We start from the raw sequence: 27,619 nt of genomic DNA on the forward strand, positions 1-27,619 counted from the left end.
GTGGGGGGTGTAGTCCTTCAAGTCCTGCCTCTTTGTCACTTCCCCAAATTCAGAGGTGTACTTGAAGTGTATCACTCACACTCAGATGAGGGAGACTGAGGATCTGCAAACCCTCTGTTCCCCGCTCCTAGAGAGCCCCCTTTCATGGCTCCCTTTCTGTGCTCTTATAAACACACAAAGGAATACTTGTCCTTGTAGTAGAGTTATCTTCACCAGCAATTTTTTCCTTTTCTATGTGTGTTTTTTTCTTATCACTGGTTGCCTTACACTGTGTTGCTTTATATATTGGAGTATTTTTGCAGGCTGGAGGACATCACCTAGAAATCACCTGCTGGTTTGATAGGTGTCTTGAAATACCTATGGAGGTATCCCAGTGTTGTTCACTGCTATTGCTGAAGATAGTTTATTAAATCCTGCATTTCAGCACTGATGAACTGAAGTAATCCACTTACTCGTATTTCCCTTACTTGTAAATTACATCAAGTAAACCTTCACAAGTGATTTCAGACAGCCCATTAAAAAAGTATTCTAGCACAAGAAGGATGTTTGCATGCAAGAAATCATAGAATCATTTAGGTTGGAAAAGACCTCTGAGATCATTGAGTCCACCTGTTAACCCAGCACTGCCGTCTTCACCATGAAACTGTGCCCCCAAGCGCCATACCCGCATGTTTTTTTGAACACTTCCAAGGATGGTGATTCCATCATTTCCCTGGGCAGCTTGTTTCAGTGCCTGACCACCCTTTCAGTAAAGAAATGTTTTCTAATATCAAATCTAAACCTCTCTTGGAGCAAATGAGATTTCATCAAAAGTAACACCTGGTTTAAATATATCATTGCTAACTTCAATATTTTTCCTTGCACTACCTGTTGGAACAATGAATCATGAAATGATGACCTCCTTGATTACTGCTTCACCAAAATAGCAATCACTTAGAAAGCCCAGCAGTTTGATGCATGACCTTCATTGTACCCACTGATACAGCTTATTTCCTGGGCCTCTGATTGCATCCTTGTGCGGATGGCAAGTGAGTAATTATTTGATTGGTATATTCAGAGAATCACACTGCTCTTGTAACATCATAAATTTGATATATTTAGTGACCACATTTTGTTTTTTTTTAACAGTTGTTGATATCTATGAGACATGCTCTTGTATGCCTCTGTGTGTGTATATATATATAATGAGATTTCTGATGTGCTGAGGACATGAAGGTTAAGCTATTACACTACCTGTCCTCATCTTCATAGTCTTATCTGATTGGTCAATTCCAGGTGAACATGACAAAGAGGAAGATGATATCAAATTCTTGTAAGTGCCAAGAACGTGGTAACTGAGGAATATGCTCTCTGTAGAAAAATCTACATGGAATATATCACTCTTACAAATACCTCCACTGCAGCCAGCACAACCAATGGAGTCTGAACTTTTCTTGATCATTAAGGTAAGCCAACCTCAAAGTTCATAGGAAAATAAGTTTTTTCATTGTAGGGATGTATGGGAACATCTGTATAATTAAAAATCTCACATCATAGTTGTCTCATAGTTAGCATTAAGCCAGACATTTGCAAATATATGGTGGACTTCATTCACCTCAATAACAGTAATTAGAGCCACATCTATCACAGAGCATCCTCTACTTATTCCAAATCTAGTACTGCAAACCACAGGCCTGTGCCAGTTCACATAGTTTAAATACCTGGGATGCCCTCAGCAGAAATACTTATTTTAGCTGCACTATGAACTCTTAGAAAAATCCTTCCTGGTATGTTTTTCTCATCGTTCAAAGAGCTTAGATATCCTAACTCCTATCGGCTCTCCTCCCAATCTCCTCAAATCTCCAAATGAAAACTTTCCTTTCTTCTAAAATTCTCTTTTCCCTCACTGATCAGGGAAGAAGCATTATCCATGCTCAGTAGCTAGTTAGCAGGGTGATAAATGACTTGACAGGATAAGCTTTCTCAAGACATGGCATAAATGGAAATAAGCCTTTGTTCTGAGGAAATCCCAATCCCTCCAAAAGGCAGCCTATCATCCACCCCCTGACTGTTCTATAGTCTCACACCATGCACTGTTCTCACACAGCCCAAAGCCTGCAATTTTCGTAGAAAACTAAGTGAATTGAGAAATGTAATAATACATTTGTCTTTCTGATTTAAAAATCCCTGGTTTTACTAGGCCAGCAACAGAAAATACACTGTTCCCCATAAATACATGCAGTGATAACAAACAATATTCTCTCTCTCCTATTTCTTCAAACTCCTGCTTCTCTTGCAAAGGATGTTTTTGGGAAGCTAGAACTGGAGAGTGTACTAAGTACCTTGCATCACTGCAGGTATTTTTTCATGCACTGACACAAGACCTACCAGGTATCAGGAGCTTTGCATGCTGGTTCTTTGCATATCTGTAATACTAATGCTATGAAAGCATCCAGTGATTTACAGTCATGAGTAGCATTCTGTGTATCCTAAAACACTGGTGCCTGCACCTCTGTGTCCTGCTTTGAGTTGAACTTGACTGTATTTTGTACTAGGGAGAATTGTTTCTTTGGTTTTGTTTTGTTTCAGGGCTTAGATTGCTCTGTGAATACAAATATCAGGGTCATTTTGTTCTTTGTTGCACAGAAGTCTTTTGGCACTTGTCTAGATGCAAATATAAACTGCTGATTTGAAAATACCAATACTATATTGCTCAGCTGCTTGGAGATTTCAGGCCACTACGTGGTGTACTTTGTCCTCTGTTAAATTTTTCCTCTCTTGTTAATGGATAGATGTGAAATGTCCTTATTCCGTACTAGCAGAAAGGCTGCGTCAACCAGTATGAGGAGCAGTAAAACATCTGCCTGCACTTCCCTGCCTTCTCCTTCCACTGTTGTGTTCCCCAAGATTTAGGTCAGTGCCCTGCCAGGCTCAGTTCTCTTCTCCTACACTTCAGCCCCCTATGACAGAGCATGTACACTCTGGCACCTTGCCCCAGTCAATTGGCACCTTTCTCTGCAGATCCTGCTGTCAGCCCACTGGCTTTTTAACTTCCTCAGGATGAGAATTTTTTTCCATCCTTGAACCTTGCATAAAATTGGTACTCCCCGTACAGCAGTTTTCATTGTCCAGACATAGCGAGTTTCATGTGGTCCTTTATTCTGCTGCCACTCCAGGAGATGTGTCAGGCGTTGGTACTGCATGTGTGCTGTACAGCTGGGTGACTAGAGCGTTAACAAGACTGTCCCTTTATGGAAATAACTGGAATTAGTTTCTGTGGTTTCTCAAATCATTTGGGTCATCTCTTGTTGTGTTCTGTATAATAAAGACCACAACATTTGTCAATATAAGTCTCATAAAGAGTACATTTCAAATAAACCTATAGCTTAGAATTAGAGATTTAAAATGATGGAGAGTCTCTTATTTAATAAATCCTTCAAATAACTAGTCATGCTGTGTTAAAAAAAAAAAAAAATTCAAAATGCCCGAACAACAAAGCCACTTTATTTTCTGTCTGAATTTGTCTAGTTTCAGCTTTTAGCCATAGCATTTGGTTAGGTTTTTACCTGCCAGCCATGTCTTCTCTCAGTGTATATACACACACAGCAAGCTTAAGTCGCCTCCTCATCATTTCGGATAATATAAGGCACACTTTAAGTCTTCAGCCTGTGTCATGGTGTTGTACCAACCACAGCAGAGCAACATAGCTGATTGTTTATTATTTTATTTAAGCCTGCAAGCAAACAGAGTTGGCTGTGAACTCTCTCCTTAAATTTGGATGGTGATGTGATGAAACCACCGTAGAATTATACAGTCTTTCATTAATTATTTAAAACAAATATGGCATTGACAATTGTTGAAGGCAATATTTTCATCCAGCTGTTTTGCACTGGGCTTGGGTGCTGTATAAACATTATCTGCTTTGATTTACATAAACACTTAGGAAAGCACCACCCTTACCAAGTAGAAAATGCATGTCTTCAGTGGAAATGTTTATATTCTCAGTGATGTAATCACTAGCATGCGTTTGCTCCATAATAATATTTAAAGGTCTGTGGCAGACTGCTGACCCTAATGAAAGTACATTTGAGTGTGCCTGAGGGACAGCCTGCCTGGACATGCTCAGGGGCAGAATAAGCTCCTTCCTCACACAACATGACACCAGACGCTCTTGAGTATTCGGGTGGCCTCTGATTTGCAGATGTGCGAAGGCACAGCCACCAGCTGTGCTTGGAGCTGTGTTTACAGGCTCACTGGAGAGCAAGACGACCGAGAGCAGCTGGGAAGCAGCCTGGGAAATAAAATGCAGACATGCTCTTGCAGGTGGACTGCAGAGCTGAGGTCCCTGGCCCCAAAGCATGAACACCACAACTCCCGTTCTGAGAAAGTTTGTACTTCACTACAAACTCTTTTTAGTTGGAGTAGATGTGCTCCTTGCCCTGAAGTTAAGTGTGTATATTCAACGTGCAGGGATAGTGTGTTCTATGTAGAAGTCAGCTCTGAAAGAAGCTTTTTTCTTAAGTACAGATTTTAAGTAAGATTTTTTTCTCAATATAGTATCTGTGACATAGCTGTGTTGACATAGTTGTGTTGCAGGGCTGGGATGGATCTTTAAATTCCTAGAACAGATAAAACAGCTGGTGAAAGCCTAATGCAAAGAAAATACACGACTTATATACTCTGTGCTTTTTCTTAGCACAGTCTCTATCACCACACAGTTTATGTAGTGTCATGGGTTTCAAAACTGAAAAATAAAATCTAAAAGTCAGTATGTTACTGTTCCCAGTACAGAGTTAATTATCTGTTTGGCAAAATATGTTGTAAGACAACTTTCTGGCAGGTACAGTGACTGTGTGTCTACAATCAGGACTTTGTCCATATAATTCAGGTACACTTCATGTAAAGAAAGAAATATTTGTGGTAAGAGGAGTACAGAACATATACAGCTAAGTACTGTATTAGGGTAGTAACAAGCATCTGGTGATAAAATCCCATGCACTGTCATTACTTTGATTGTTATTTGAATTGGTATTGATTTTATGTTCATTAATTTTAGGTGCCCAAGCTGCAAAACAGAACAAGGCTTGTGTTCAGTAATCCCATCTACAAACAAAGATTCTCTATGGATTTGCCCAATAATGGCCATTTTGAAAATATGGGCATCTCATCTATTCTCTCTCTGTTGCAACATTTGAAGATCCAAGTATCTCAGTCATGAAAACCATCTTTACTTTGTGAAATATGGATTCCTACACAGAGACATTTGCCTTGATTGATCATGTGCCTATGGCACATGTTACTACCAAAGTAAAAATCAAGTATTTCTGGTTTGGGTTAGTATAAATCAGCTTTTCCATATGGCTATAAGCTGCCGAAGGGTAAAATATGTTATAAATTATTTACTTGAATACTTTTGTAGCTAAAAGCCTGTACTTTGCTAATTCTGAAAAGCCATTAGGAAATTTCCAATCATTTCTTGATTTAATGCTAACTGAAAATATCTCATCCTCAGATTAGCACAGTAGGATGTCAAGGGTGAGAACATTTGTCCTGGACATCTGACATGAATCCCCGTTCCTTGTGCGAGACCCGGGTTTCACGGAAAGTACAGTTCCTTTCTTGTTGTCTTCAGAGAAAGTTCCCTTAGCTTTCTTAGCTCACTTCTAGGTGGTTTAAATACAGTAAGTTTTTTGTTTGGACTGAAACCTGCCGATAACCGCTGAAAAAATCTCATTCATCTTTTATATGTTAACATGTTTTACTTACCTAAAAATAAGTCTGTATGAGTTTGACATTTGAAAATTCTAGGATTTGGGAAGGGGGAAGGGAAGCTGTATTTCAAAACCAGAAAAACAGTTCAGGAAATTCCAGTCAGCTCCACTCCTTGGGCCTATGAGTCTACTTTAATTAGCACTTCCAGCTGGCCAGATTGTTGCTAAGAAAGTAGTTCTAGAGAGCTCGATTAGTAATGTCAAAAATGTTGATACCTCAGGCTTTGAGAACAAAACCAGCTTAAATGGAAGACTCCGTTAATTAGATAATGAGACATTCAGGACTAATCCCTTTACTGTGAAACCTGATAATACTTTCATCCACTATTCTGCTTTTACTAAAACATTTACATTCACCAAATTGTATGTTTTTTCCTCATCAGAGTTTACTTCCTTATAGCAGTTGACAAACAAGACATTACAATCTCAACTGGTGTTTAAAAGCCTTGCCGATTCTTTCCTTGAAAGGTTAATTTAAAATAAAGAAAATGGGCCACCTTATTCTCTCTTGGTAGTTCTGTAATAAAAGGTTGATTGTTCAAGCAGCAGCATTCAATTATTCTGTTTCTGATGCTATCTACATGTAAAAAAATCTAGCTAGACTTAGCTGGTCCCTGAAGGCTTTCCAGTTCTAGCCTTCAGTGCAAGGATGCAAAACAAAAAAATTAGAGCCTCACAATTAACATTCAAAATGTCAAGTATTATGTTGTCAAGTTAAAGAATGAAATTTGCTTCCAGGAATATCAGATACAGAAAAGCTTCTGGAGTGTTTACCCGTTTTTTAGTGCAACTCATTCTTTGAGTATGTTTGCTGGAGAAAAATAAGCTAACTGGGGAAGTCAGAGTGGCAGCCAGTGTTCAGAGAAATTGCCCACAAGTGCAGCCCTCCAGTTCTTGTTGAATTAATCATGATGCTAGACCTCTACAACAGACATTGAAAGCGTACAGTATATTAATATAGCTAAAGCAGAAAACAAGTGGTTCCATGTTTTTATTTTATTTTTTTTCTCTTCTACAGGAGCTGGGATCAACATATGTGTGGAGCAAAAGCAATGAAATTTAGTGCTCTGCTTCTGATGGTTGAAAGAAAACCAACACTGACCCTCAAGAGTTTAGGGAGCAAAATAAATAGTTTTAGAATTATGCATGAACATTACGACCACTGAATAACATCCTGGAAACATGGTGAGAATATACATCCAGTGTAAAATAAATCAGCTGTCAAAGGGAAAGCGATGTGAATGGCACAAACAACTTTTAAATTAGTGTTAATTTTGATAGTGGCATGAATTTTAGCCCCACATTTCCTTACTTTTACTTACTGATCTTCTAGGTGGAAAACTGTAAAGGCAGGAATCTCTCTAAGGGGAAAATCAAAGCTATTACAATGGATCCTCACAAACAGGGACATGGCAACAGGGGCATGGCAAAGTAGCTTTGGCATTGGAAAGAACCTTGGCAGTGCTGAACAATCAGATAAAGCACTTTTTACTTGCAAGCCAGTTGAAGCAGGCCTCCAAACAGACCAGTGCACAGGTGTGTTCTGTTCCTTTAAAATATCAACTCTTATTTAATAGGAAGGGATAAAATACAAGCACAAAAAATAAAGAGTGCTGTTACTGTCACAAAAAATATGGTTTTGCCAAAAAGTGTAAAATTCCTTGTTTCATGATTAAGAAGTTGTGCTCAATGGTTTGAGTGTGTGGTTTACTAATGGTCTTTTTTTCCTCACCAAAAAAAACAAAAAACAAAAAACCAAAGAACAAACAAACAAACAAAAAACCCCCCAAAAAACAAAACATAAAAAGATGCTATTTGTATATCTTATTGTGTTGAGTGACAGGCATTGTGTTCTGATGACCTGCAGTTCATGTTTGCAAAACTGCCACGTTTCTTCTGCTATCTTAAATAAAAAAGTCACCTGTTTCTAAAACATTTACATTGAAAGGCTTCACCAAATTGCATATTTTTTTCCTAATCAGAGTTTCTTTCTTTTCCTAGTCACAGTTTAGAGGGCATGAAGGCTCCATAGAGCCTGAGCCAAGATACACATTCCAAGAAGCCCATGGAGCCTGTATTGTGACACACTTACACTGTGTGCGGAGGCACAATAATGCACAAGAACGGTTCCTTTGGGTAATTCATGTTTCCTGTATTTCTGGGAGAAACTCTCACATACTCCTCCTCCTCCATCCCCAGCTGCTTCAATCCCTTGCTGAAAGGTAATACCACAAAATCCAGCCTTTGTTATCCAGTAGGAGAGCAGCAGTAAACAATTCAAGGACAATAGCCACCAGACATATGGAAAACACTTCATTTTTACTGAACGGCCACATGCAAATCCTTTGCTAATTAGAGTTTCTGAACGTTGAAAATAACTATAGCCTGCTTGCTTATTGTTGAAACCCCATGGTTATTGTGGAATGGAAGATCTCTTTAGAAGCTCTTAAAAGATCGAGAAATGTTTGGGTTTGTTTTTTTTTAAAGATGACGCTTCAGACTGGAGTACTGAAAAATACAGGTTAAGGAACAGCTCAACACTGCCGGGTAGTAGGTCAATAATGACTCCATACTTTATATTTCCAGTGACTTTTGCGACTTTTAAAAGTCTTTTGTGTTGTTTCAGTCTCTTGGTTATTAGTCAGACCCCAGCAAAACCCCCTTTCCCAGCTCTGAGAGGGCTGTGTTACCTCCTAGACTCTTGTTCCCTGCCCGCGGCACTTTGCGGTGATTCCTCTCCCGGCGATGGCAGCCGGTGGGGACGGCCACCTGCAGCAGCAGCACGGCTCCTGCCAGCGTTTGCTGCCCGTGGAGCCAGGGCTGACAGCCTGGAGGGACGATGCCGGCCGGCGCAAGGGGCTGGACCCCACAAACCGTGCTCGCCCATGGGGCTGTGGCACAGACAGCGGTGGCTCAGCTTAGCTCCTCGCTGCACTGGGAGCAGATGGGATCCCAAGTGTATAGAAGTCCGGGAGATCAGGAGATGGTTTTGAGACGGGACCTGCTTTGACCCTCGTTCCCTAGCGCTGGGGATGCCTCGTAGCAGCAGCGCCGGGTCCCGCCCCGGGGGCAGCGGCGGGAGAGCTGGGCGGTGTGCGGGGCGGGCGGCCCCGCTCCAGACCCGCCTCCCCGCCCGGGGCCGGCCGCCCAGCACCCTCCTCCTCCTCCCCCGAGCCCAGGCGGGGGCTGCCCGCGGCGCCGGGGCCACACAAAGCGGCGAGCGGCCGAGCCTCCGCGCTGCCTGTCCGGCGACAGCCGCGCCGGCCATGGAGCCGCCCGTGCCGCCTCAGGAGCAGCCGCCGCGCCCGCGCTCGCACACGGTCACCACCACCAGCAGCTCCTTCACCGCCAACCTGTCGGGCAGCTCCAGCACCCTCGCCTACGACAGAGAGTTCCTGCGCACCGTGCCCGGGCTCCTCATGGTGACCGAGATTGTGAGTGAGCCGGGGCGGGGGCGCGGAGGGGCAGGGGAGCCTGGGCCGGGCACTCGGCCGGCGCTGGGGTGAGGGGTTGGGGTGTTTGTCCCCTCAGCGCATCAACCCGGTGCGGCTGCCCACGGTCCGTGCCCGCGGGTGAAGCGCGGGGAGAGGACGAGCCCATGGAGGCAAGATCGGCTGTACAGCTGGGACACCAAAGTCCCGCCTGGAAACTATCGACAGCTGGAAAAGTAGCGCAGGGCACACGCGGTCTGTTCAGCCTCCCGTAGCGTCTGCGGTATCATCACGTCCCGTAGCGGAAAGACGAGTTTTGGCAGACCGGCAACTGAGCTCTGGAGACTTTTCTGTAACCACATTGGTTGTGTATGCTTTGCACTTTATAGCGCACGAATAGTCATGATGTGAGAGTTAATTAAACAACTTATCTTTGTTTCCTAGGTCAATTAAAAAAAACCATTTCCTTACGCTCTTAGTGCTTAGATACACCTGCGCAGAGTGGGAGATGAACTGACGCCTTTTGGGTTTGGTAGTGAATTTGGTTTTTGCAGGTAGTCCATAAGGTGCAAGTGAGCATAGAGAGGGCCAGGCGGTGCTAAATTCGGTCATTTGCCTTAGTGGTAGGTGGTGAAAGGCACAGTGCACAGCTCAGGGATCCCTCTGCGGGCCTGTGTGCCCTCAGTGTGTTGAGCAACAGATACTTAGCATCTCCTCTTAAAAATGTTGTGTTTAATTCCACTCATCTACACTATTAATAATTGAGGGTCTTAAAGAGTTTGCTACCCCAACTGACACCTAAAATCCTATGTCACGTTTTTGTTGTTTTTGAAGTTTCAAGGATTAACTTATCAGATCACATTTGTTTTCAAGGCTTGAAAACATCGTGCTTCACCAGAGCAGTGGAATGGCTGTTGGTTTTGCTGATTTCAAAGTTAAAATAACCGAAGTTAAAATAACCAGGCGAAGCTTCAGGCTGATGTATGATGTAGGACCTCTGGCAGAACAGTGCCATTGGAGAGAGGATGCATCCTGAGATGCCATATTGCTCTGTAGGCCAATAGTGATGAGGCTGTGAAGCCAGAGCCTGCTAGCAGCTGGTACTCTGTGTGCCAGTGTCCTTGGGAATTCTGTCGATCTCTAGTAGACAGGTTATTGTAGGCTTGTTTTGTCTGTTAAATACAGGAGATGCTTCACAGTCAAAGCTGTGGTAGATCTGTGAATAAACAAGTTTTTGAAAGAATAGCTGCTTTCTTTCCCACTCTTTTTCAGTTAGTAATTACAACAGAGTTATGTACCTTTCTTGTACTTTATCTGAAGAGCAATCCCACTGTAGATTGTTAGAGAGGTGCCCAAGGTTTTTCCGGAGCCCTGCTGGAATGTCATATATTCATCCTGGCTGTGAATGCTGGATCAGCTGTGCTCACGTTGAGCTGCATGGCCACAGGGCACGGACATGCTCTTGCTTACTCTTTGTTGGAAGTGTGCCTTCTAGTTGTGTTGACAGGTGATGGTGTGCAGCTTACCTTTCTAAACAGTGATGGTGCTTTTCAGGAGGATTTTGTTTCCTCTCAGCCATTCCTAACTCCTGGAATAATTGTAAAATGTGAAGATGAGCAGGCCAGCTGAAAGAACCTAATGGAAGTCTATAATGTAATTAACTTTTACTGATTTGTGATGGTGTATTTGAGAGAACAAAGTAGGATTCTGATATGAATTTCAAAGTTTTAGAATAGGTAGTGCCTTTAAGGAAATACTTCTAGTTCTTCACTTATTTTAAAGCCACTAGACTAGCTGTTTCTTCTGTGAAACTAAAGGAAAACCTATTAGTGAAGACAATCAGCCTGTTCTGATTGTTGTGCCTTGCCTGCACCGATTGACCCGTCAGGATATTTCTGACCCTCAGTACTGATCCCCTAGCTTATAGCGTGATCCTTCTGCTAAGGATTTGCAAACCTGTAAATAAGACCAGCATGTAATTCAGTCTCAGAAGTTTACAGCCTGGTAGATCTTTTCCAGTCTTAGCACTGAGCTCTAAAGGACAGCTGCTGTGGTAGGAGCATCCCTTTGCTTCTGGTGCCCCTTCTCTGGGACACCTGTGACATGGACAGGGAAAAAGACTTTTTTTAGTAATGTCTGCTGTCAGTGCAGCTACTTATCTGCCAGATCCCACGTCCATGTTAAAGCTGAGCTAGGGGCATTAAACAATGGTGCTAAATGCTCTGAGAGTTTGCACTGTGGGACTGCATAAATATTTGATTATTGCTGCTGTCAGTCAGCAATGTGCATGTAGCAAGAGGGGTACAGTCTGTGTCTCCTGACTCTGAAACTGGAGCTCTCTTCTCTGTGTAGGCAAAGGACAAATCCGTGTTATTCTTTGACCAAAGAGAATGGAAAAGCAGAAAGTTGCCTCATGAATTAAATATTCCAGCCCCTGAAATGAAGGATCTTGATCGGGTTTTGCTCCTGCTTCCCTAATTTGCGTACTGTGAAGATGAGTTAACTGCTGCGTGGATTCCATGTGTGCTGGTCACCAGCCTACATCTGCACTGAGACTATGGTTTAATGCCACAGTAAATTCAGCTGAACAGTTCCTACTAAGAGATTCTTTGTAGTCGTGCAAAGCACTAGTCTGCTATTAACTCAGTCTGCTGTTTCAAATTTGTTCAGAATGAGTTAGCTTTATAAAGACAGGTTTTATGATGGATCAGGTGTTATCTGTCCTTTATGTAGCTGCTTTAGAGCCTGTGTAAATGTGGAATGAGGCTGACTGTGCCTATTCAGCAGTAATAGAATTACATACCCAAACCTGGTTCAGCTTAATTCTGTAATGCCTTTTGGTCTAGCACTGCACACATCTAGCATGAATGAACTCAGAAATGCAGCCTGAAGTGTAGGCTAAATTACCTGGTGCTGACAGATTTCCATTGCCTTCGACCTGCCTCCATGACCAGAGCAGGTGCAAGGTTTCCTGCCACTCTCTTGGAAAGAACTGGGGTTAGTTTATTTCAGTGGAAAGAGCAAAATAGAAAATGCTATTACGTTTCTGAGAGGTCTTTGGAAATTGGCATAAAACATAACTTTTGGTGCATGGAAGGCTGTCCAAAGCACTTATATACAGAAGTGGTGCTTGCTGGACAGGGCAGGGACTTCTGACTCTGGAAACTTGAATTTTCTGGCTTTAGTTGGCCATTGACTACTGCAAGTTAATTTATCTGCATCTCTCTACCTTCTCAGACCGTCTCATCCATTCATAGAATATATGTACTTATCCTGTATGACGCACTGAGATCTGTTGGTGAAAAGTGGTATAGAAGATGTAAGTGGTGTTACAGAAAGTCTTTAAATGAGAAAATGAGATGTCAATTGCCTAGGTTGACACTGAAGTAAAAATACATCATATAAAATAATTGATACTGATTCCTGCAGTGTAGCACCACCAGTCCCCCTGGAGGATTTACAGTTTCAAAATGAGCAAGTATAGCAATTTCTAGAGATATCTTTTGAGTGTTTCTTTTCTGTAAAATGATGGCCCAGAAAAGCTACGTTTATCTTCCTGGGACTTTTATGGCCAAGAAAAATGATGGCTAGTGATACCTTCTCAGAGCTTTAAATCAGCTTCTCAAGTCAAGCATTATGGATCACTTTGGGAAAGTGGAGAGTTTTGTGGTTGCTATGGATGTAGTTATAAAAATATTTACTTTCTAGCAGGATGACATTGATCTCTTCAGATTGGTGCTTCACACCAGTGTATTGCTAGATGGAGTCTCTTGTAAAACTTGCACTACTGATTTTAAGGCTTGTGATGTCTGTTTGACCTTGACAAAAACAAATACTTATATAGCTTGGAAAGGTTTAGAAGGTTATTACTCTGCTGCTTCACATGAGATCTTGTGATGATGTAAATTTTAGTAATTTGTAATTGCAGTTGCATTTCTTTATGCTGTTCTATGCACATATTCTTTGAAATGCCCAGAATAAAATAGATACTTGAAATAGAAGCCTGATAGGAAGTTATTTACTTTATTAGCACCACATAAAATTGCAGTTCAAATATATGTTTCTGGACAATAAAAATAATTGTGATCACTGGTTCATTATTCTTCTTCAAATGTTAGACCTTCGAAGGTTTAATTCATGAAGGAAATATTGTTGACTTTTTTTATTCTAGTAGACTGACGACCCTCAGAATATTAAATAGGTATTGAAAGTTATGTCAGATCTAAGATATTGAGGCTTCCAAAACCAGAACAACTGGAAATGTGCGAGTGTTTGTTCAATAGACTTTTCACCTTTTTCCTGAGAGATGCATCAAACTCATCTACAGATATTCAAGTGTTAAATTAAGTCAGCAATAAAGTCATGAAAATGTTAAGAAAAATAGAAGTAATACAGGGGGGATGATCTACTGTGAGAAAGCTAAAATATAAAAATTGTACTTAAAGCTCTCCTTGCATTTAGCCTTTTCTTTTAGTCTTATGCCCTCTCTGACTGCAGTTTGAAGTTTTATGTATATATACCATCTGCCTCCTGCCCTCTCATTTCTTGGAATAGCTCAGAAGAATAGCTCAGAACCATGGAGGGAGTTCCAAAGAGCCCCTTTCCTCACTTGGGTAGCATCAAGACTTTCTTTTCTTTCAAGAGCAGCAGAGATTTTTTTCTTTTTTCTTATAATGCGATTTTTACTCCAGTCATAGCATGTCTGCTTGCAAGTTACTGAGAGCTCTGAGATACCTCCTGTCATGTTGAACAAATGCTTTGACTAGAGGAGATGTACACAAGCATGATCTTAATATTATTCACTTTGAATTACTGAATGGAAAAAACCAAATCCTGTGGTGACTAGTCAGTCACTTCATGTAGCAGCTTCATGTTCCTATGTATGAATAAGAAAACACACAATATAAAGTCTCAGCTCTCTCCTTTGGTCATGATCAGACAAAACTCCTGCTGAAGTCAGGTTTCAGTTCTGCTTTTCTTAGGTGCTGTTGTTCCACTGCAAACCCATAGCTGTTCTTAGTGTTCTGAATACACATATCTATATGATTTCCATCTTCCTCTAGGATCATACAGTTATTTAAAGTTCTGTTTCCTGTAAGGTCTTTGGTTTCCTGGACAAGATCAGAGTGTTTCCTTGGGAAGAGAGAACTGTTTGGGGGACACAAGAAAACAGAACCTTTTGAACGTGCTCCAAGTGATGATAGAAACAGTGTTAGGGCTGAAGTGGTAGGAGGATGAAAATGCCTCTTAAACTGAATGAAGATATTTTACCAAAGGTCAAAAATGTAAAATATTCTCAATACATCAGAGTGAAGGTACAATACGTATGAAATGTGATTATCTCTTCATGAGAAGAATGCTTTATAGTCTTACTTAAAGTAAGCTTTGTTGTTAGGTGCATAGTGAATATAATATAAATCCTTCCTCCTCCCCACCTCCCAAACTCTGGAATTTCTTTTTTCTCTTGTGCCTGCAAAAGTTCTTATGCACACAAACTTAATTTTAAATAATCTTTTTGGGGCTTCAGTGACCTGTGTCTGTATGATAGTAAAATGTGCAGTCCTCCCATTATTCCTAATGGAATAGGTGGAGCTTCCCAGGTGCTTAGCTTTAGTATGATGCTGTGGCTGGATGTGAGTCATGAGGGTAAATGCTGAGATGACCATCAGGGTCTGAGGACAAAGATCGATGATATAGTTGCAAAGAGACTGTGACTACATTCCTGAAAATTGCCTTTTTCCTGATATGCACAGGAGTCCCGAATCTCTGGGTAATCATACTGTGGGAAGACAGTGGTATTGCAAGATACCTGATGGTGCATTTTGTCCTAAAATGAATTCAGATCCTAGACTTGTCTGTGCCTCTTTTCTTTGTGGTTATTCATTTGTTGTTCAGTTGGGATTTTTTTTCTCCCGTTGTGTTATATTCTTTTTTTTTCTCTTTCTGCACTGTCATTCCTGCTTTCTGTTTGGAATTATTTATTATACACTGTTAAGACTGCACATTAGAGGATCTTGAAGTAGTGTATGCCTGTCTAAAAACCCCTACCTTCTATGCAGTGTATGATAAGAGATGTATTTGTTGGCAGTGGAGTAAGAATGTGAGCGGGCAAAGGACACAGAAAGAAGTTGTCTATGGGTCACACTAGATTCTTGCAAAACCATTAATGCCCCCAGGTTTCTGAGTCCATTAACAAAACGCTGCTTCTACAGCAAAAGCAGATGTGTTTCACTCCCTGCTCTTTGGATGGGAGCACTCCTGTGTACCTGGAGAGCCCCCGATGTGTCTGCTCTGTTCTGTGTGCTGAACCACCTGTGTAGCACCAACAGGCAGGTTGGAGAAGCCGTGCCTCAAAGATTCTTGTTAAAAATTGAATTCTCAAAACCACAGAAAAATTCTCTTGGGGAGTCTGAACCCTTCAGAATGGGCAGTGTGGAGGGAATGATGATGTATTTTTCCTGTTTGTTGGTTGCCTTCTCATTCAGCCTACTGTTCTTTCCTGTTCTCTTCTGGGAATAACAGTGCCATATATTTAGTTTATAATGGTCATGTAGGTAAATATGCATATATATATATACATGCATATATACACATATGTATATATATATATAGGTTTTAGCTTCATTTTATTTTGGATAAAGTACATATTGTATTGTGTGATATTTCTGCACTTTTCCCCCTTTGAATTCCAGAAAAACATGAGAAAGTGTGTCCTTGCAGAGGGAACCTAGCCCTTTTTTTCCTAGGGTCAAACAGCAAATAGCTTTTAGCATACATCAGACTTTTGACAAGGTAGTTCTGTTCCTGTGGCCTGAGTCAGTTCCCCATGGAAGGTGCTGGCACTATTTCACCTGCCTCTGAAAGGAGCAGATCAGGTATAAGGCTCTTAAAACTCCAGTGAAGGAGGGACTGAGTAAGGAAAGAATGAAGTCACTGCTTTCAGTGGCACCTGGGACTGGTCCAAGGGAAGTTTGGTGTTATGCTTATGTTAAATGACCTTAAAGAGGCTGAGCTCTTGATTCTACACGCATTAATACGGTATCCAGGCTTTGCCAGACCTCTTCACTGCACAGGCTTGGATCAGTCCTGGGCGTGACTGCATTTTATTCCAAGCTAGAGCACAATACTGAGTGTTTACACTGACCCTTTTTGCAAGATATGGGTGTGCAGATGACACTGGTGCAACCACAGGTTTGCTGAGAGAAAAATATTCAGAGCAAAACAAAACCAATTTCAACAAATTGGTATTGTTAGAGGCATGCAGTCCACGCAGTTTGTTCTGGGCAGCCACAGTGTTTCTGGTCTGATTTAAGATGTGCTAAAGTCAGATTTTGTAGAACTGAGACAAAGTAAGTAGGTGTGGTAGTTATTACTAAGGTGTCCATCTCTGGATATATCATAATCTAGTTATGAAGAATAAATAAATTGAAAACATCCTAAGTAGGACCCTGGAAAGAGGCCATGTGGGAAAAACAGCCTCTCTAATCATACTCTGGTAATTGCTTCTTGTGTAGCCTAATGTGCACAACTCGAAAGGAAATCTGTCAAGAACCTCTGCTTCATACCCAAAAATAAGAATGGTTTATATCATCAGTTTTAAATGTGGCTGCTGTGTCCAGGCCTGAATTTAAATATATTCAAGGTGACACTGTTTTTGCACAGATCCATTTATTTAGCCTTGAAATTGTGCAGCTGCTGACAGGCTCATCCTTTTTTTTCTTTTTGTCTTATTTTTTCCCGTCTGTCCCTTTAATATATATTTTAGCATATGTTCTCTACACTCAACAATAATGATATTCCAAAGGCTTCAGCTCCTGTGGAAGGTAATAGCTGAATGGGTCACCACAGTTTTGAGACAAGCATGAGGAAGCGTGGGTGAAACTTGAAAACGAAGACAGAGCACTGGCGGACAGGGGAAGAGGTAAAAAAAAAAAGCCTCTAACAAAAGGAAAACCTCTACAATGTATCTTTAAAATGACACTTCAGCTGATAACATCAGCTTTGGTTGTGCCCAGCCAGAGACAGCCACTGACAAGGATCAGGTGAGGAGTAGGTGGGTCTGTGGTGGATGCTTGTTAGTACTGCTGTGGGTTGGAAAGCATAAACAAATGTACAGTTGTCCTTTACAGGCTCAGGACACAACTGTGATACATGCTGGGGAGAGTGGTGCTATAATTCAATTTTTAGTGGGGGAAAAAAAGACCAAAGAAATTACAGCATTTGTGCTGATTTGGTTGTAGTTTAATTTGTAAACTGTGATGCACCTTGCTGTCAGGAACCCCATGTCCTGTTTCAAAGAGCTTGCATGTGTATAAGCACTTAATAAACAATAGAAAAAAACATTATTGTGTTATTAAGAAGCATTGGAAATTTAAAAGCATTAAAATTAGTTTCACCATGGCAGTGTTGGCTTCATACTGAGTTGTGTGCAGGTACTAGAATGCAGTCAAAGCCTGCTTGATTGTGTTATTTTTATCAAGAAACTTCTGTCATGGTCATTGCACAGAAGAGCTTTGCTAGGCGTGACTGGGATATTATGCACACAGCATTGGAGGAAGTCATGTTGTGAGTAAGGAAAGGGATTATTCAAAGGGAGAGGATGGTCTCCTGGCTAATTGCTTCCTTGGAAAATTTGATTTTTATCTTCTGCTTGCACCACAATGTTCCTATGGGATGCTAGACAAGGCAAGTAAGTCCTGCATTTCATTGTATTCACTCTACCCCTTGTTTTCTGAATCCCCAGCTTTGAGTCTGAGTTGCAGAAAAAACAATTATTCTTAGATGTGTCTGAAAGTCAGTAGGAGCTCTGTGTTCTAAAGATGCAAAATGCAGTGCCAGAATAAACACTGTGGGAAAAGAGTTTTCCAGAAATTTGGCAAGACTTAGCTTTTGACCCTAATTTTAGTGAGCTGTCTAAAATTGGGATAGCACACTGTCTCACAGAGATGTGTTCAATAGTTTATTGATTGACTTGTGGGACAATAGAGATAACACAGTGCTTTTTAAGAGCCCAAACAGATGCAAAGGTCTGAGTTGCAGTTCTGCAGGCCATGCAAGTAAACAGGCAGAAAGCAAAGTAGAGGAAGGCATTAGTTCTGAAGGAGGCTTTCCCTTCTGTTGCTGCATGCAGGTGGTGGTGTGGAGAAGGGAAAAGTATATGGTCAGAAAATTATAGACTATACCATAATGTATACTTAACTAAGGATAGAATTAAGATGTGTAAAGAACTCGTTTCTAGAAGTGCTGCATATTTAGCTGCAAGTATTTCAACATGTTTGCTTCTCTCTCGTCCACCCCTCTGCCTCTGTCCCAAGTCCTAATTTTCCATCTCTCTGCTGTGGTGGGTTTGGTTTTTGTTGTCTCCTCGCTTCATTTTTTCAAGCCCTCTTGTCCAGCACCTCAGGGCAACTTGCCAAAGGCCTGCTTTGCATGATTTTCATCTGCTCTTCTTCAGGCTTGATAGAGAAAATCAACATAGAAAATGCAGCTCCTACACTAAGAATTTGGCAAAATTTTGTTTTAAGAGAGGAGGTGTTGAGCAACTCAAAGAATAGGCTCTGCTCAGTATGAGACATCCATCTTTAATGGTTTCGTAAAGCTGTGGGTGGACAAAACTATGAAAAATACCATAGTATTTTAGACCAGTATTAGAAATACTGATAGCAATACAGTGATTTAGGAGGTTGTTGGTGAATATTGTGACTTGTTTAGTTCTTGCATTCATTCAGAAAGCAACTTTTTAAAGCAAAAGGCATAAAACAGGCTGGACAAAGCTGGATTTTTTGAGATCAACCACAATCTTGTGATCTCAGTGAAAGACGAAAAAGGCTGAAAAGCTCTTCAATATAAGAGATTCAGGATGCATGGAAAAGCAAGATCACTGCTGGAATTTCTGGTTGATGCTTCAAAGCCTCTCTATATGTGTAAGCCATATTCATTGGACTGTGCAATACAGTCACAACAGTTACTGTAGATTGCCAGTTGACCTCCAAGCTGAAAATATTTCCCCTTCCCCACACTATTACTAAGATATAGGACAGTACAAATCAATACATTAGTTAGTGTTCTTTTTTTTCTCCTAATGTATGGGAATGAGCTTGGATGCTGAATAAAATTCATATGTGACAGGAAGACAGTTGTCACTGGGAAACTACTATATTTAGTTTTGGAAAACCACTATCCTTATTTTACACTTTTGAGTACATTCTTATATTGCTGGGACTTAACTTTAAAAGGCAGTGTGCTAGAGGAAAGTAATGACCTACTTGAACAGATGGCTTCTCTTGTGGTGTGTTTTCTGATTGAAATACGAGCATCCATGTAAAGATGTATAAAACTAATCTTGAATATATGACACAGACCTGTGGAACTGTAATTTAGTGATGAAACTTGCCATGAGTGAAACTGTGATAAACAGTTTATATGTTACTAGGTACAATTTCATTGTTCCATTTAGTATATTGAAAGGATTTTCTGTTTAACTTGTCAGCAAAAATGGTAGGAGTCCTAGCTAGGAGAATGAGGTTTCCAAGCAATTTTTTCAAACTGGGGGTTTCTTCCTAGACTTTGGCAATCATGAAACGTGACCAGACGCTTGTGCAAAGGAACTTGACATTCTCTTTATGCAGTAACAGACAACTATCTAGCAAATGTTTGCCTGAAGTAAGCAAGTCAAGATAATGTGTTAAAGGTGAGATGGGGTCTCTTGTAAAGTGTTTTACCAGCTCAAGTTAAAATTAAACTGAGCACACGGTGATAAATGAGAAGGAATTCTCTAAGCTTGGTTACATCTAATTTTCGCTTTCTTATTAAGCTGTACAGTGGAATGCTAGTCTTGGGGGGGAAAAAAAGAAAAAACGCAAACCAAACAAAAAAATCCCTCTCCCCCAAAAACCTCCCAAAAAACCCCAACCCACTCTATACCATGAGTGAAGTAATTTTCACTCTAAAAACTGAGCTTCATTTCAAAACACCTCTTCAATTTAGGTTTCAGTTTAAAAAAATTTGAAAAGAATGCTTAATTTTGGCTTGTGTTGGTTGCTGTTTCTGTAGATTACAGATTACATGGACAATGTACACAAGCAAGAAGATGACCCTGGGAACTGGTGCAAATGCAGTCCGGATGAGTTGATGGGAACAAAATCAGATTAAGATCTAATGTACACAAACAATATTGTTATGAAGAGAAGGTTATAATGAATCAGTTATTGATGCTGTTGAAACCTGTTGTGAATTTCCCATTGACTTCAGCCATCCTGACGTATCTGCACACGAAATGAGAAGAACATGAAAGCCAACCTACCGTGAAGTGTGTGTGCTCTAATCAGCGCTGACATTGTTTGTCAGACTCCGAAGGAGCAGCAGCTCCTTTCCGAGAGCCGTTTCCTATGCCCTTGTTAGCGTTTGGTAAAGGGTGGCTCTGGTGTTGTTTCCGTTCAGCGCTGAAGAAAAGGGCATGCCCAGAAACTTTCCCCACTGCTCTCTTCTGCCAGGGCCATGGATTAGTGTTGTGATAAGAGATCACCTCCCTTAAGACCTTTCCAATACCTCTGTCTGGAGCACTCACTGTCAAATTAGATTCAGATTAGGAGGAGCCTAATTAACAACTTTTACCATTTTTGTGTTGACCCGTTGTGCTAAAATGTGGGAAAATAAAAGGCACAGTTAACCCACTTGGTACCAAGATTACCCCAAAAATTCCTAAAAGCCCTGTCGTGCTACCTGTTTCTTGTGCTTGTTTCTTTGGCTTGAACATCTAGCTGATAGATGATGAAAGGGGAAGCTGTTCAGATCCATTGCTTGGACATGTTCTTTTATAACCCAATTGTCTAATTTATATATTTCTTCAAAGTTCCCTATAGTCATGTATGCCACAGTACCAGGAGATACCTTATTTTGTGAGGAAACACTGATAATTTTTTTACATCCACATTGTGAGTCTATTAAATCCTATGTATCAAAACAGCTCAGCATCACAAGTATCAGTCTAAATGTGTTTATTCAATACAACAAATACGTTTGTCCCATAGCTGCCCTGCCTTATCACTGGATTATCAAACAATATATGCCTTTTCCTGTATCAAAGACAAATTGCTATGCGTGCTGTGTTCTTCCTTTTCCCTTTGTGTGAACTAGCAAAGCTCCCAGCTTGTGATGTCTTTCAGTGCCCTGATTCCTTTTTGGTTTCTTGGTTTTATGTGCTAAGACCTGTAATGTTGGCAGTAGGAAATTAAGCTACATGCCTCTGTTTGTGCACATTTCATCATAGTGAGTTGAATTTACAGTGAGTGTGCATGTGGGCATTTTGACATAGCAATAATCCATAGCTTGAAGAAAGGGGTATCTGCAAAGTACTACTTTTTTGGTACTACTTTATATGTATGTATAATTTTTTTAAGTTATTCTAAGATTTCCCTCTTTTTGATTTGAAATTAATAGTAATAATATCAGGCTTTGCAGGGAAGATGTACTAAGTATCTCTGACTGCATACAGACTTTTTGAACAAAAAGCTGCCATGTCATTATACAGGCTTTCCCTTCCCCCTCAGTGGGAAAGCAGGAACTTCTGAGAGGGCAGTAAATAGCTGAAATACTCAAAGAGCACTTGAACAAAAGGCTGGTAACACCTCTTTGTTGTATCTGCACTATTGTCATTCTAGGGAAGAAAATATTGAGCAGAAGAAGGCTGTGATCCCAATCTGAGGAAATAGAAAGGGGAAAAGGTGTGGAAGTTAGCTAAGTAAATATAATTTAGTTGATTGTGTATATTGGGATGCTATAATATAAACAGCACTACAGGAGAAGGCTTGGGTTTTTCAGAAGAACCATTTGGGTGGGAAGGGAAAGCTGTAAGCTTGCATAGTGATATGGAGGCTTTTTATTCAAAAAACTTGTGTGCAGTCCAAGATTTGTTTTTCCCCCAAAGCAAGTGCAGAGCACACCCTCAGTCTGCCTGTAACCCCTCAGTAACTTGGCTGTTGCTACCTTATCTAGAGCTCTCCTCCTCATAACCTTGGCATGTGTGCTGCATCACTTGCTGCTCATAAATCGCAGCTCTGATGCAGACAGCCTTTTACAAAGCCACTGCCTGCATTTTTAGATATTGGTACTTTGAGCTGCCTGCACCGACCCAGCAGCTGACCCAGTCACAGTTCCCCTCAGCTCAAGCTGTGACCTGAGCACAGCAGAGGTGGTTGACTCGTAAACTGGTGGTGGAGTCTGACAAGGATACTGCCCTCCATCTGTCTCCCTTTCTCATCAGCCAATGGTCAATGCTGTGGGAGACTAACAAGGCTGAGAGAAAAGCAAAAATTAATATCCTGGATGCTATTTAGGGATCCAGCTCCCACTACAAGGTTTGCCCAGGATGAGGTAGGAAGCCTGTGGCAGAGAAACAGATTTGGTTCATTCATGTGTCAGGCTGCCAACTTCAAGTGTGAGTTGTGCCAGAGCATCCCTTTTCAGTCAGAGGGACTGAAAAAATAATGCCACTGCTAAAAGTGCATCACATCAAGAGATATGAGTTACTGCAGGCTGTGGTAAGTGCAGTTCCAGGCTGTTCTGAAGGAGACCATCTCCATGTGCTCACCTGCAGTACTTCTACTTCTCCCCAAACATCATGCTTTTCTGGCACGCTTGGCAGATCTGAGATAACCAGGACTTTGTAGAGAACCTAACAGAGACAAGATGGGGAAGACTGATGTTAGCTGGTGCCCAAGGGAAAATGAACATTTGTAGGTAGCTGGACTTGACAGCTGAGACACCCGACCCAACTACAAACCCATCTCAGAGTCCTGTGCCACCACAGCTCTGCCTGGGCTGCTGGGCTCTGTCCCTGGGCTGCTCACCTGTGAGTTACAGCCAGACCCAGTCTTGTCCTCCTTTCTCACAGCTTAGTCTGTGCATGAAACTGTGCCCTGATGTCCTGTTCTGCTCACTCGGCTTCAGTAGTGCAGGGGATGAGTGGGGGTTGGATGGGATGGAGAGCAGGCAGTGCTATCTCAGTCCAGTAGTTTGATGCCATGCTGAGGAGATTTCTCTGAAATTTAGAACCAAGTTCAAGTTCTAGCCAGGGCTTGGGGGTTGTACCACCTTTCAGTCTAACAACATACTTGTCTCCCAGAGGAAACTGCCCTGCTGACAGAGGAGCTGGAAGGAGAATGTGTGGGAAATACATTTACACTAAGAGGTGTAATTGTACTAAACACTTTCAGGCATGTGAGATTCACTAATCCTAGTAATCCCTGTAGTTTGTAGCCGTTCTGACATCTGAGAGCTGTACTGGGAAATCAGATTTAGAGAAGAAATGGAGTCAAAAATTCTTGAAAACCCAAAATATATCAGCTGTATTGTGGGGACAGTGAAGCATGAGTGGATGCGGTGAGAGCAGCAGCTCTTGGCATTTCTGTGTTTATGCACAATACACAAGGCAAGCACAGAAGTTCTGGTTTCAGGCTGATAGCTCATAAATGCAGATAGCTGAAAAGGTCTCCATGCCTTGCTATTCACTGCAGTTCACATTCTAGCCTATGTGATACCACAAACCAGTGGTACCTCAAATACACTGAGCATTAGAGTGCAGTAATTGAGGAGCAGTTTTGTCTGCAGTCACCCTTGCAGGGCAGCAACCTCTGGCACAAAAGCAGAGCAAGCATCTGAGGGACATTAAATCATTTCTGTAAATATCACGTATTTAAATCTGGATAAGCCAATGGATTGAGGGTTTTGGTTTTTTTCCTTGATTGGAGACTTTTTTCTTGCACTAGAAGGCTGTCATTTGTCACCAGTTGTTCTGTTCTTTGTTTATATAAGGCCCATTGAAGCAGTTGGAGAACATTATACCCTGCCTCACACATAGGCATGTATGCTTAATTTATGGCTTTAGTAGTTTGAATTTCAAGTGTCAGGTATCCCACAGACCTTTTTACTTTGTTCTTTTATGCTGCATGCACTGCTTGAGTATTTATTATGGAGAACAGACAGGCTGTGGGAAGTCCTTCAGGCTTGTGGAATTTTTTCTTCAGAACCTTAAAAATAAAGTTATGGACCTGCAGAAAAAGGAGTTTTCTAAAAGCATGGTTGATGTGTAGGGTTGTTTTACTCGTTTGACCAACTAATTTTTTTCAATTTGGCATTTGTATTTTCACTTGCATGTAATTCTTCATCTTAAAGTTGCTTTAGTACCCTAAACATCTCTGCAAAGCATTAAATGTGATGAAATAGTGGTAACAAACCTTAAATAGGCCTCTGTTGAAAACTTAATTCTGGATTTGTTCTTGATTTCTTCAATGTCAACTCTTTCCGCTACTACCACAAAAATAATAGAGAGAAAGATAAAACAGAATTAAAGAACCCAATGTAGCTTGTTACCAGAAGCAATGCTAGTATTTATGATTATCTCTTGTTGGGTTGTGTCTTGTCAAGAATTTTGAATATGGCTCTTAGTTCAAAGTTGTCTTTGATATATTGGTGACAGATGGACATTTTGGAAAAGGACATGGCTTAAAACTGACTTCAGAAAAATTCAGATGAGGAGTGGGGCTGTGGTTTTTCACCAATGAAAGCAGTAGAAATTACAGCAGGTTTTTTTAGAGACAAGATTAATTTTATCATTGCATTGTCTATGCCAAGGTGTCATCTCTTTCCAAAAAGCGTGTTGTAAGTTGAAATCTTTATGCCATTGGCAACATGGCCAAAATGGTCCTTTCTGACAGTGAAGTCTTTGAACGCAAATGCCTCCAGAACAGCATATGCAAGTGTTAAATATTTATAGGCATGCAGTTCTGTGGTGTTATTGCAAAGTGTTCTCAGGAAAGAAAGCAATTTTGCCATAGAAGAAAAAGGATTTTTCACTGAGGTGCTTCTACAACATGTGGATCAGTCTTTGTAAAATCCTTAATCTTTACCTAAAAATGTGAATCATAGTCTTAGGGTTGGATTATTATACCTGAGACTCAATATAGAAGTAGTGAAGAGATACAATAAGCTTCTAAATAGGCAGACAACAATAGATCTGAATGCAGACTTCTTATCTCTTTATCATCTTATTTTCTCCTCTCTTGTTAGGCAAGGGGAATTGTTTCAACTTTTAATGACTAGAAGATTCTGTCTAACAGCAAGAAAAAATTTTGCATTGTACAAAATCAATTTTTGTGGTTTTCAGCTGTGGAAATTAAAAGATACTTTCAATCTAAAGTGTTTTTAAATTTAAAGTTTTTTTGAATGAGCAGTTGAGTGTTTCCTCCTGTTTAAATGGATGAAGAATGCAGCAATAGATTTTTATAGCAGATACTCCCTTTGAATTTTCCATTGCATCGTATCTGGCTTTATGACTTTGTATCTTAAGTATAAGGCAAAATAAAAGTTATTCCCAAAGAAGTAATACGTTTCCTATTTTAATGTAGCAGCTAAGACTTGTGAAACAATGCTCCATGCCCGCTAATTATAGGCATCTCTATTTACATGGCCTAAGAGGAAGATGGAGATGTAAAAATAGCAACAAAGAGCCAGTGACATTATTAATAAAGCAGCTGTATACAGCATTGTTCTCTTGAAGAATGTAGACACCATTTAAACAAAGTGAACTACATAAATAATCAGTCGTAATTCACGAGTAACCATTGTTAGTAATTCTCTTTTAAAAATAGCTCACCTTATTAATGTACAAGTGATGGCAAAATTACTTTTTTTTTGCGGGTGTGTATTTCGCATTCACACACACACCAAATGTTAAAAGTAACTTACAAAATCATTGCCACTTACTGAGAAGCTGGTATTTTTCTACCCTCGGGAACTGTATCCCTTCAGGGAAGGTGGGAAGAAGGAAGATAGTGCTGCAAAACTTCTTTCAAATGAAGAGTTTGTATGTGGATAGAAGAGGCAATATCAAGGTTGAGGAAGACTTTTCATGTATGTGATTTTATTAGATCAAAAAATCAAATAGTTCCTGCCATTATGCTCCGTTAACAAACAGTAGTAGTTGTAGTAGTAAAAAAAAAAAAAAAGAAAAAGTAAAATGAGATTACAGAGAGAGATTACTGCATTTTTTTCCCTGGTTTTTCTGTACAAGGACAATAATTTCCTCACAATGCACTTCCCAAAAGCAAGAAACAAACAGTGTATTCCATGAACACAGCAGGTTAAGCCTGCACATCTAATTTGTGTGTTTTATAAAGGAGAAATAGTATTCAAAACTCAAGGAGTGTACTGTGGTCTTCACCTCCAGAAATATGCCTCTACTACTTGGCTTGAAAGCCTGTGGTCCTTCTCAGGAAAACTCTCATGTGATTGTGAATCAGTCACTGCATTTGTGTAAAGGAAGAGGAATATGTTAAGCTTCTTGTCTGCCCCACCCAAGCTCCTGAGCTGGAAGGGGGCAACCCTATCCCAGAATTAAACTGCAGCTGCACTCTGGAAGCCCTTTCTGTCTTGAGAAGAGATGTGAAATTCATCATCAACTGACATTCTTGGTGAGTGTGAGGAAGCTTCTTCCTTTGTCCAAATCTAAGCTTTATGTGTCAAAACAAGAATTCAAAAAGCCTGCCAATGTGGTTTTTCTTTTTTTTTTATTAATTGCCTCAAAGAAGCACTGCAAGCTCTTTTAAGTCCTTCCACCAAGTAGCTGATGTTCGTGACTAATGTGAGCTCTCCAATCTACATGTAATTTTATAGTATAAAGATCTGAAATATAAATCAGTTAAATCATATGGCACTATATGAGTGTGATGATAGATCTCTTCACAAAACAACTCAGTAAATTGCCCCTGCATCTCATGTGGGTCACATAGGACTTACTTTTATTTCTCTACTGCCTGGATGGGGACAGGACTGTTTAGAGGACTAACTTGAGTGGTAATTCTCAAAGAGATCAGTTACAGCTTCTATTCAGAAGTCCGAAATGTATTAATATTTGAACATTAAATAAAAAATCATTCAGCCTTGTCGTTTCACCAATCTTGATTTATAAGCAGGCTTTTGAAAAGGAAACATTGCTGGAATATGGAATTTAGTCACTACTTTTAAGTCTGAAGGTGTTTGTACTTAAAGTTCTTCCTCTAAAAAGCCATCACCTCTAGAGGCTGCACAAAAACAGCCACTAGGAAGCAAAGAAATACATATCCTGTGCCTTGTGTGTCTCTGTGTGACTATTTTGCTTTGTAATTGTCTGCTTTAAAATTCATACTTGAAGGCGTGGTTAAATGAAAATTTGCTCAGAAAGTAACTGAAAAGGCAGATTATTTTGTATTTGATTCTAATGTGCTATTACTTTATATTCTCCTTTCTCTGCCGCTGAAGGGCAAAATGTAGCAGCGATTCCAGTGAGTAATTCCCAGCTCCATGATACTGCAGTGTTTGCTGTAGCAGTACCACTTCACAGTTTCCTGACAGGGCTGGAAGAAAGCAGTGAATTTGGAATCAACAAGCATTTCTGCACAATAT

General features: G+C 40.6%; 1 protein-coding gene and 1 long non-coding RNA gene across 2 annotated transcripts in view; both read left to right on the plus strand.

Moving 5' to 3' along the window:
- Positions 1–700: 700 nt before the first annotated feature.
- On the plus strand, positions 701–7,448 carry LOC148225171 (uncharacterized). The gene is made up of 2 exons (XR_015803611.1): positions 701–1,445; positions 5,492–7,448. It is a non-coding gene; the product is annotated as an uncharacterized LOC148225171 (long non-coding RNA).
- A 1,568-nt stretch (positions 7,449–9,016) lies between these two features.
- CMTM8 (CKLF like MARVEL transmembrane domain containing 8) overlaps positions 9,017–27,619 on the plus strand; it is a 34,909-nt gene continuing 16,306 nt past the window's right edge. The window contains exon 1 of the mRNA XM_014884073.2: positions 9,017–9,184. Within this exon, the coding sequence (XP_014739559.1) occupies positions 9,017–9,184 (168 nt within the window). The remainder of the gene's footprint in view (positions 9,185–27,619) is intronic.

Source organism: Sturnus vulgaris, chromosome 1 (assembly GCF_052056855.1).
Source record: "Sturnus vulgaris isolate bStuVul1 chromosome 1, bStuVul1.hap1, whole genome shotgun sequence".
NCBI classification, from domain to species: domain Eukaryota; kingdom Metazoa; phylum Chordata; class Aves; order Passeriformes; family Sturnidae; genus Sturnus; species Sturnus vulgaris.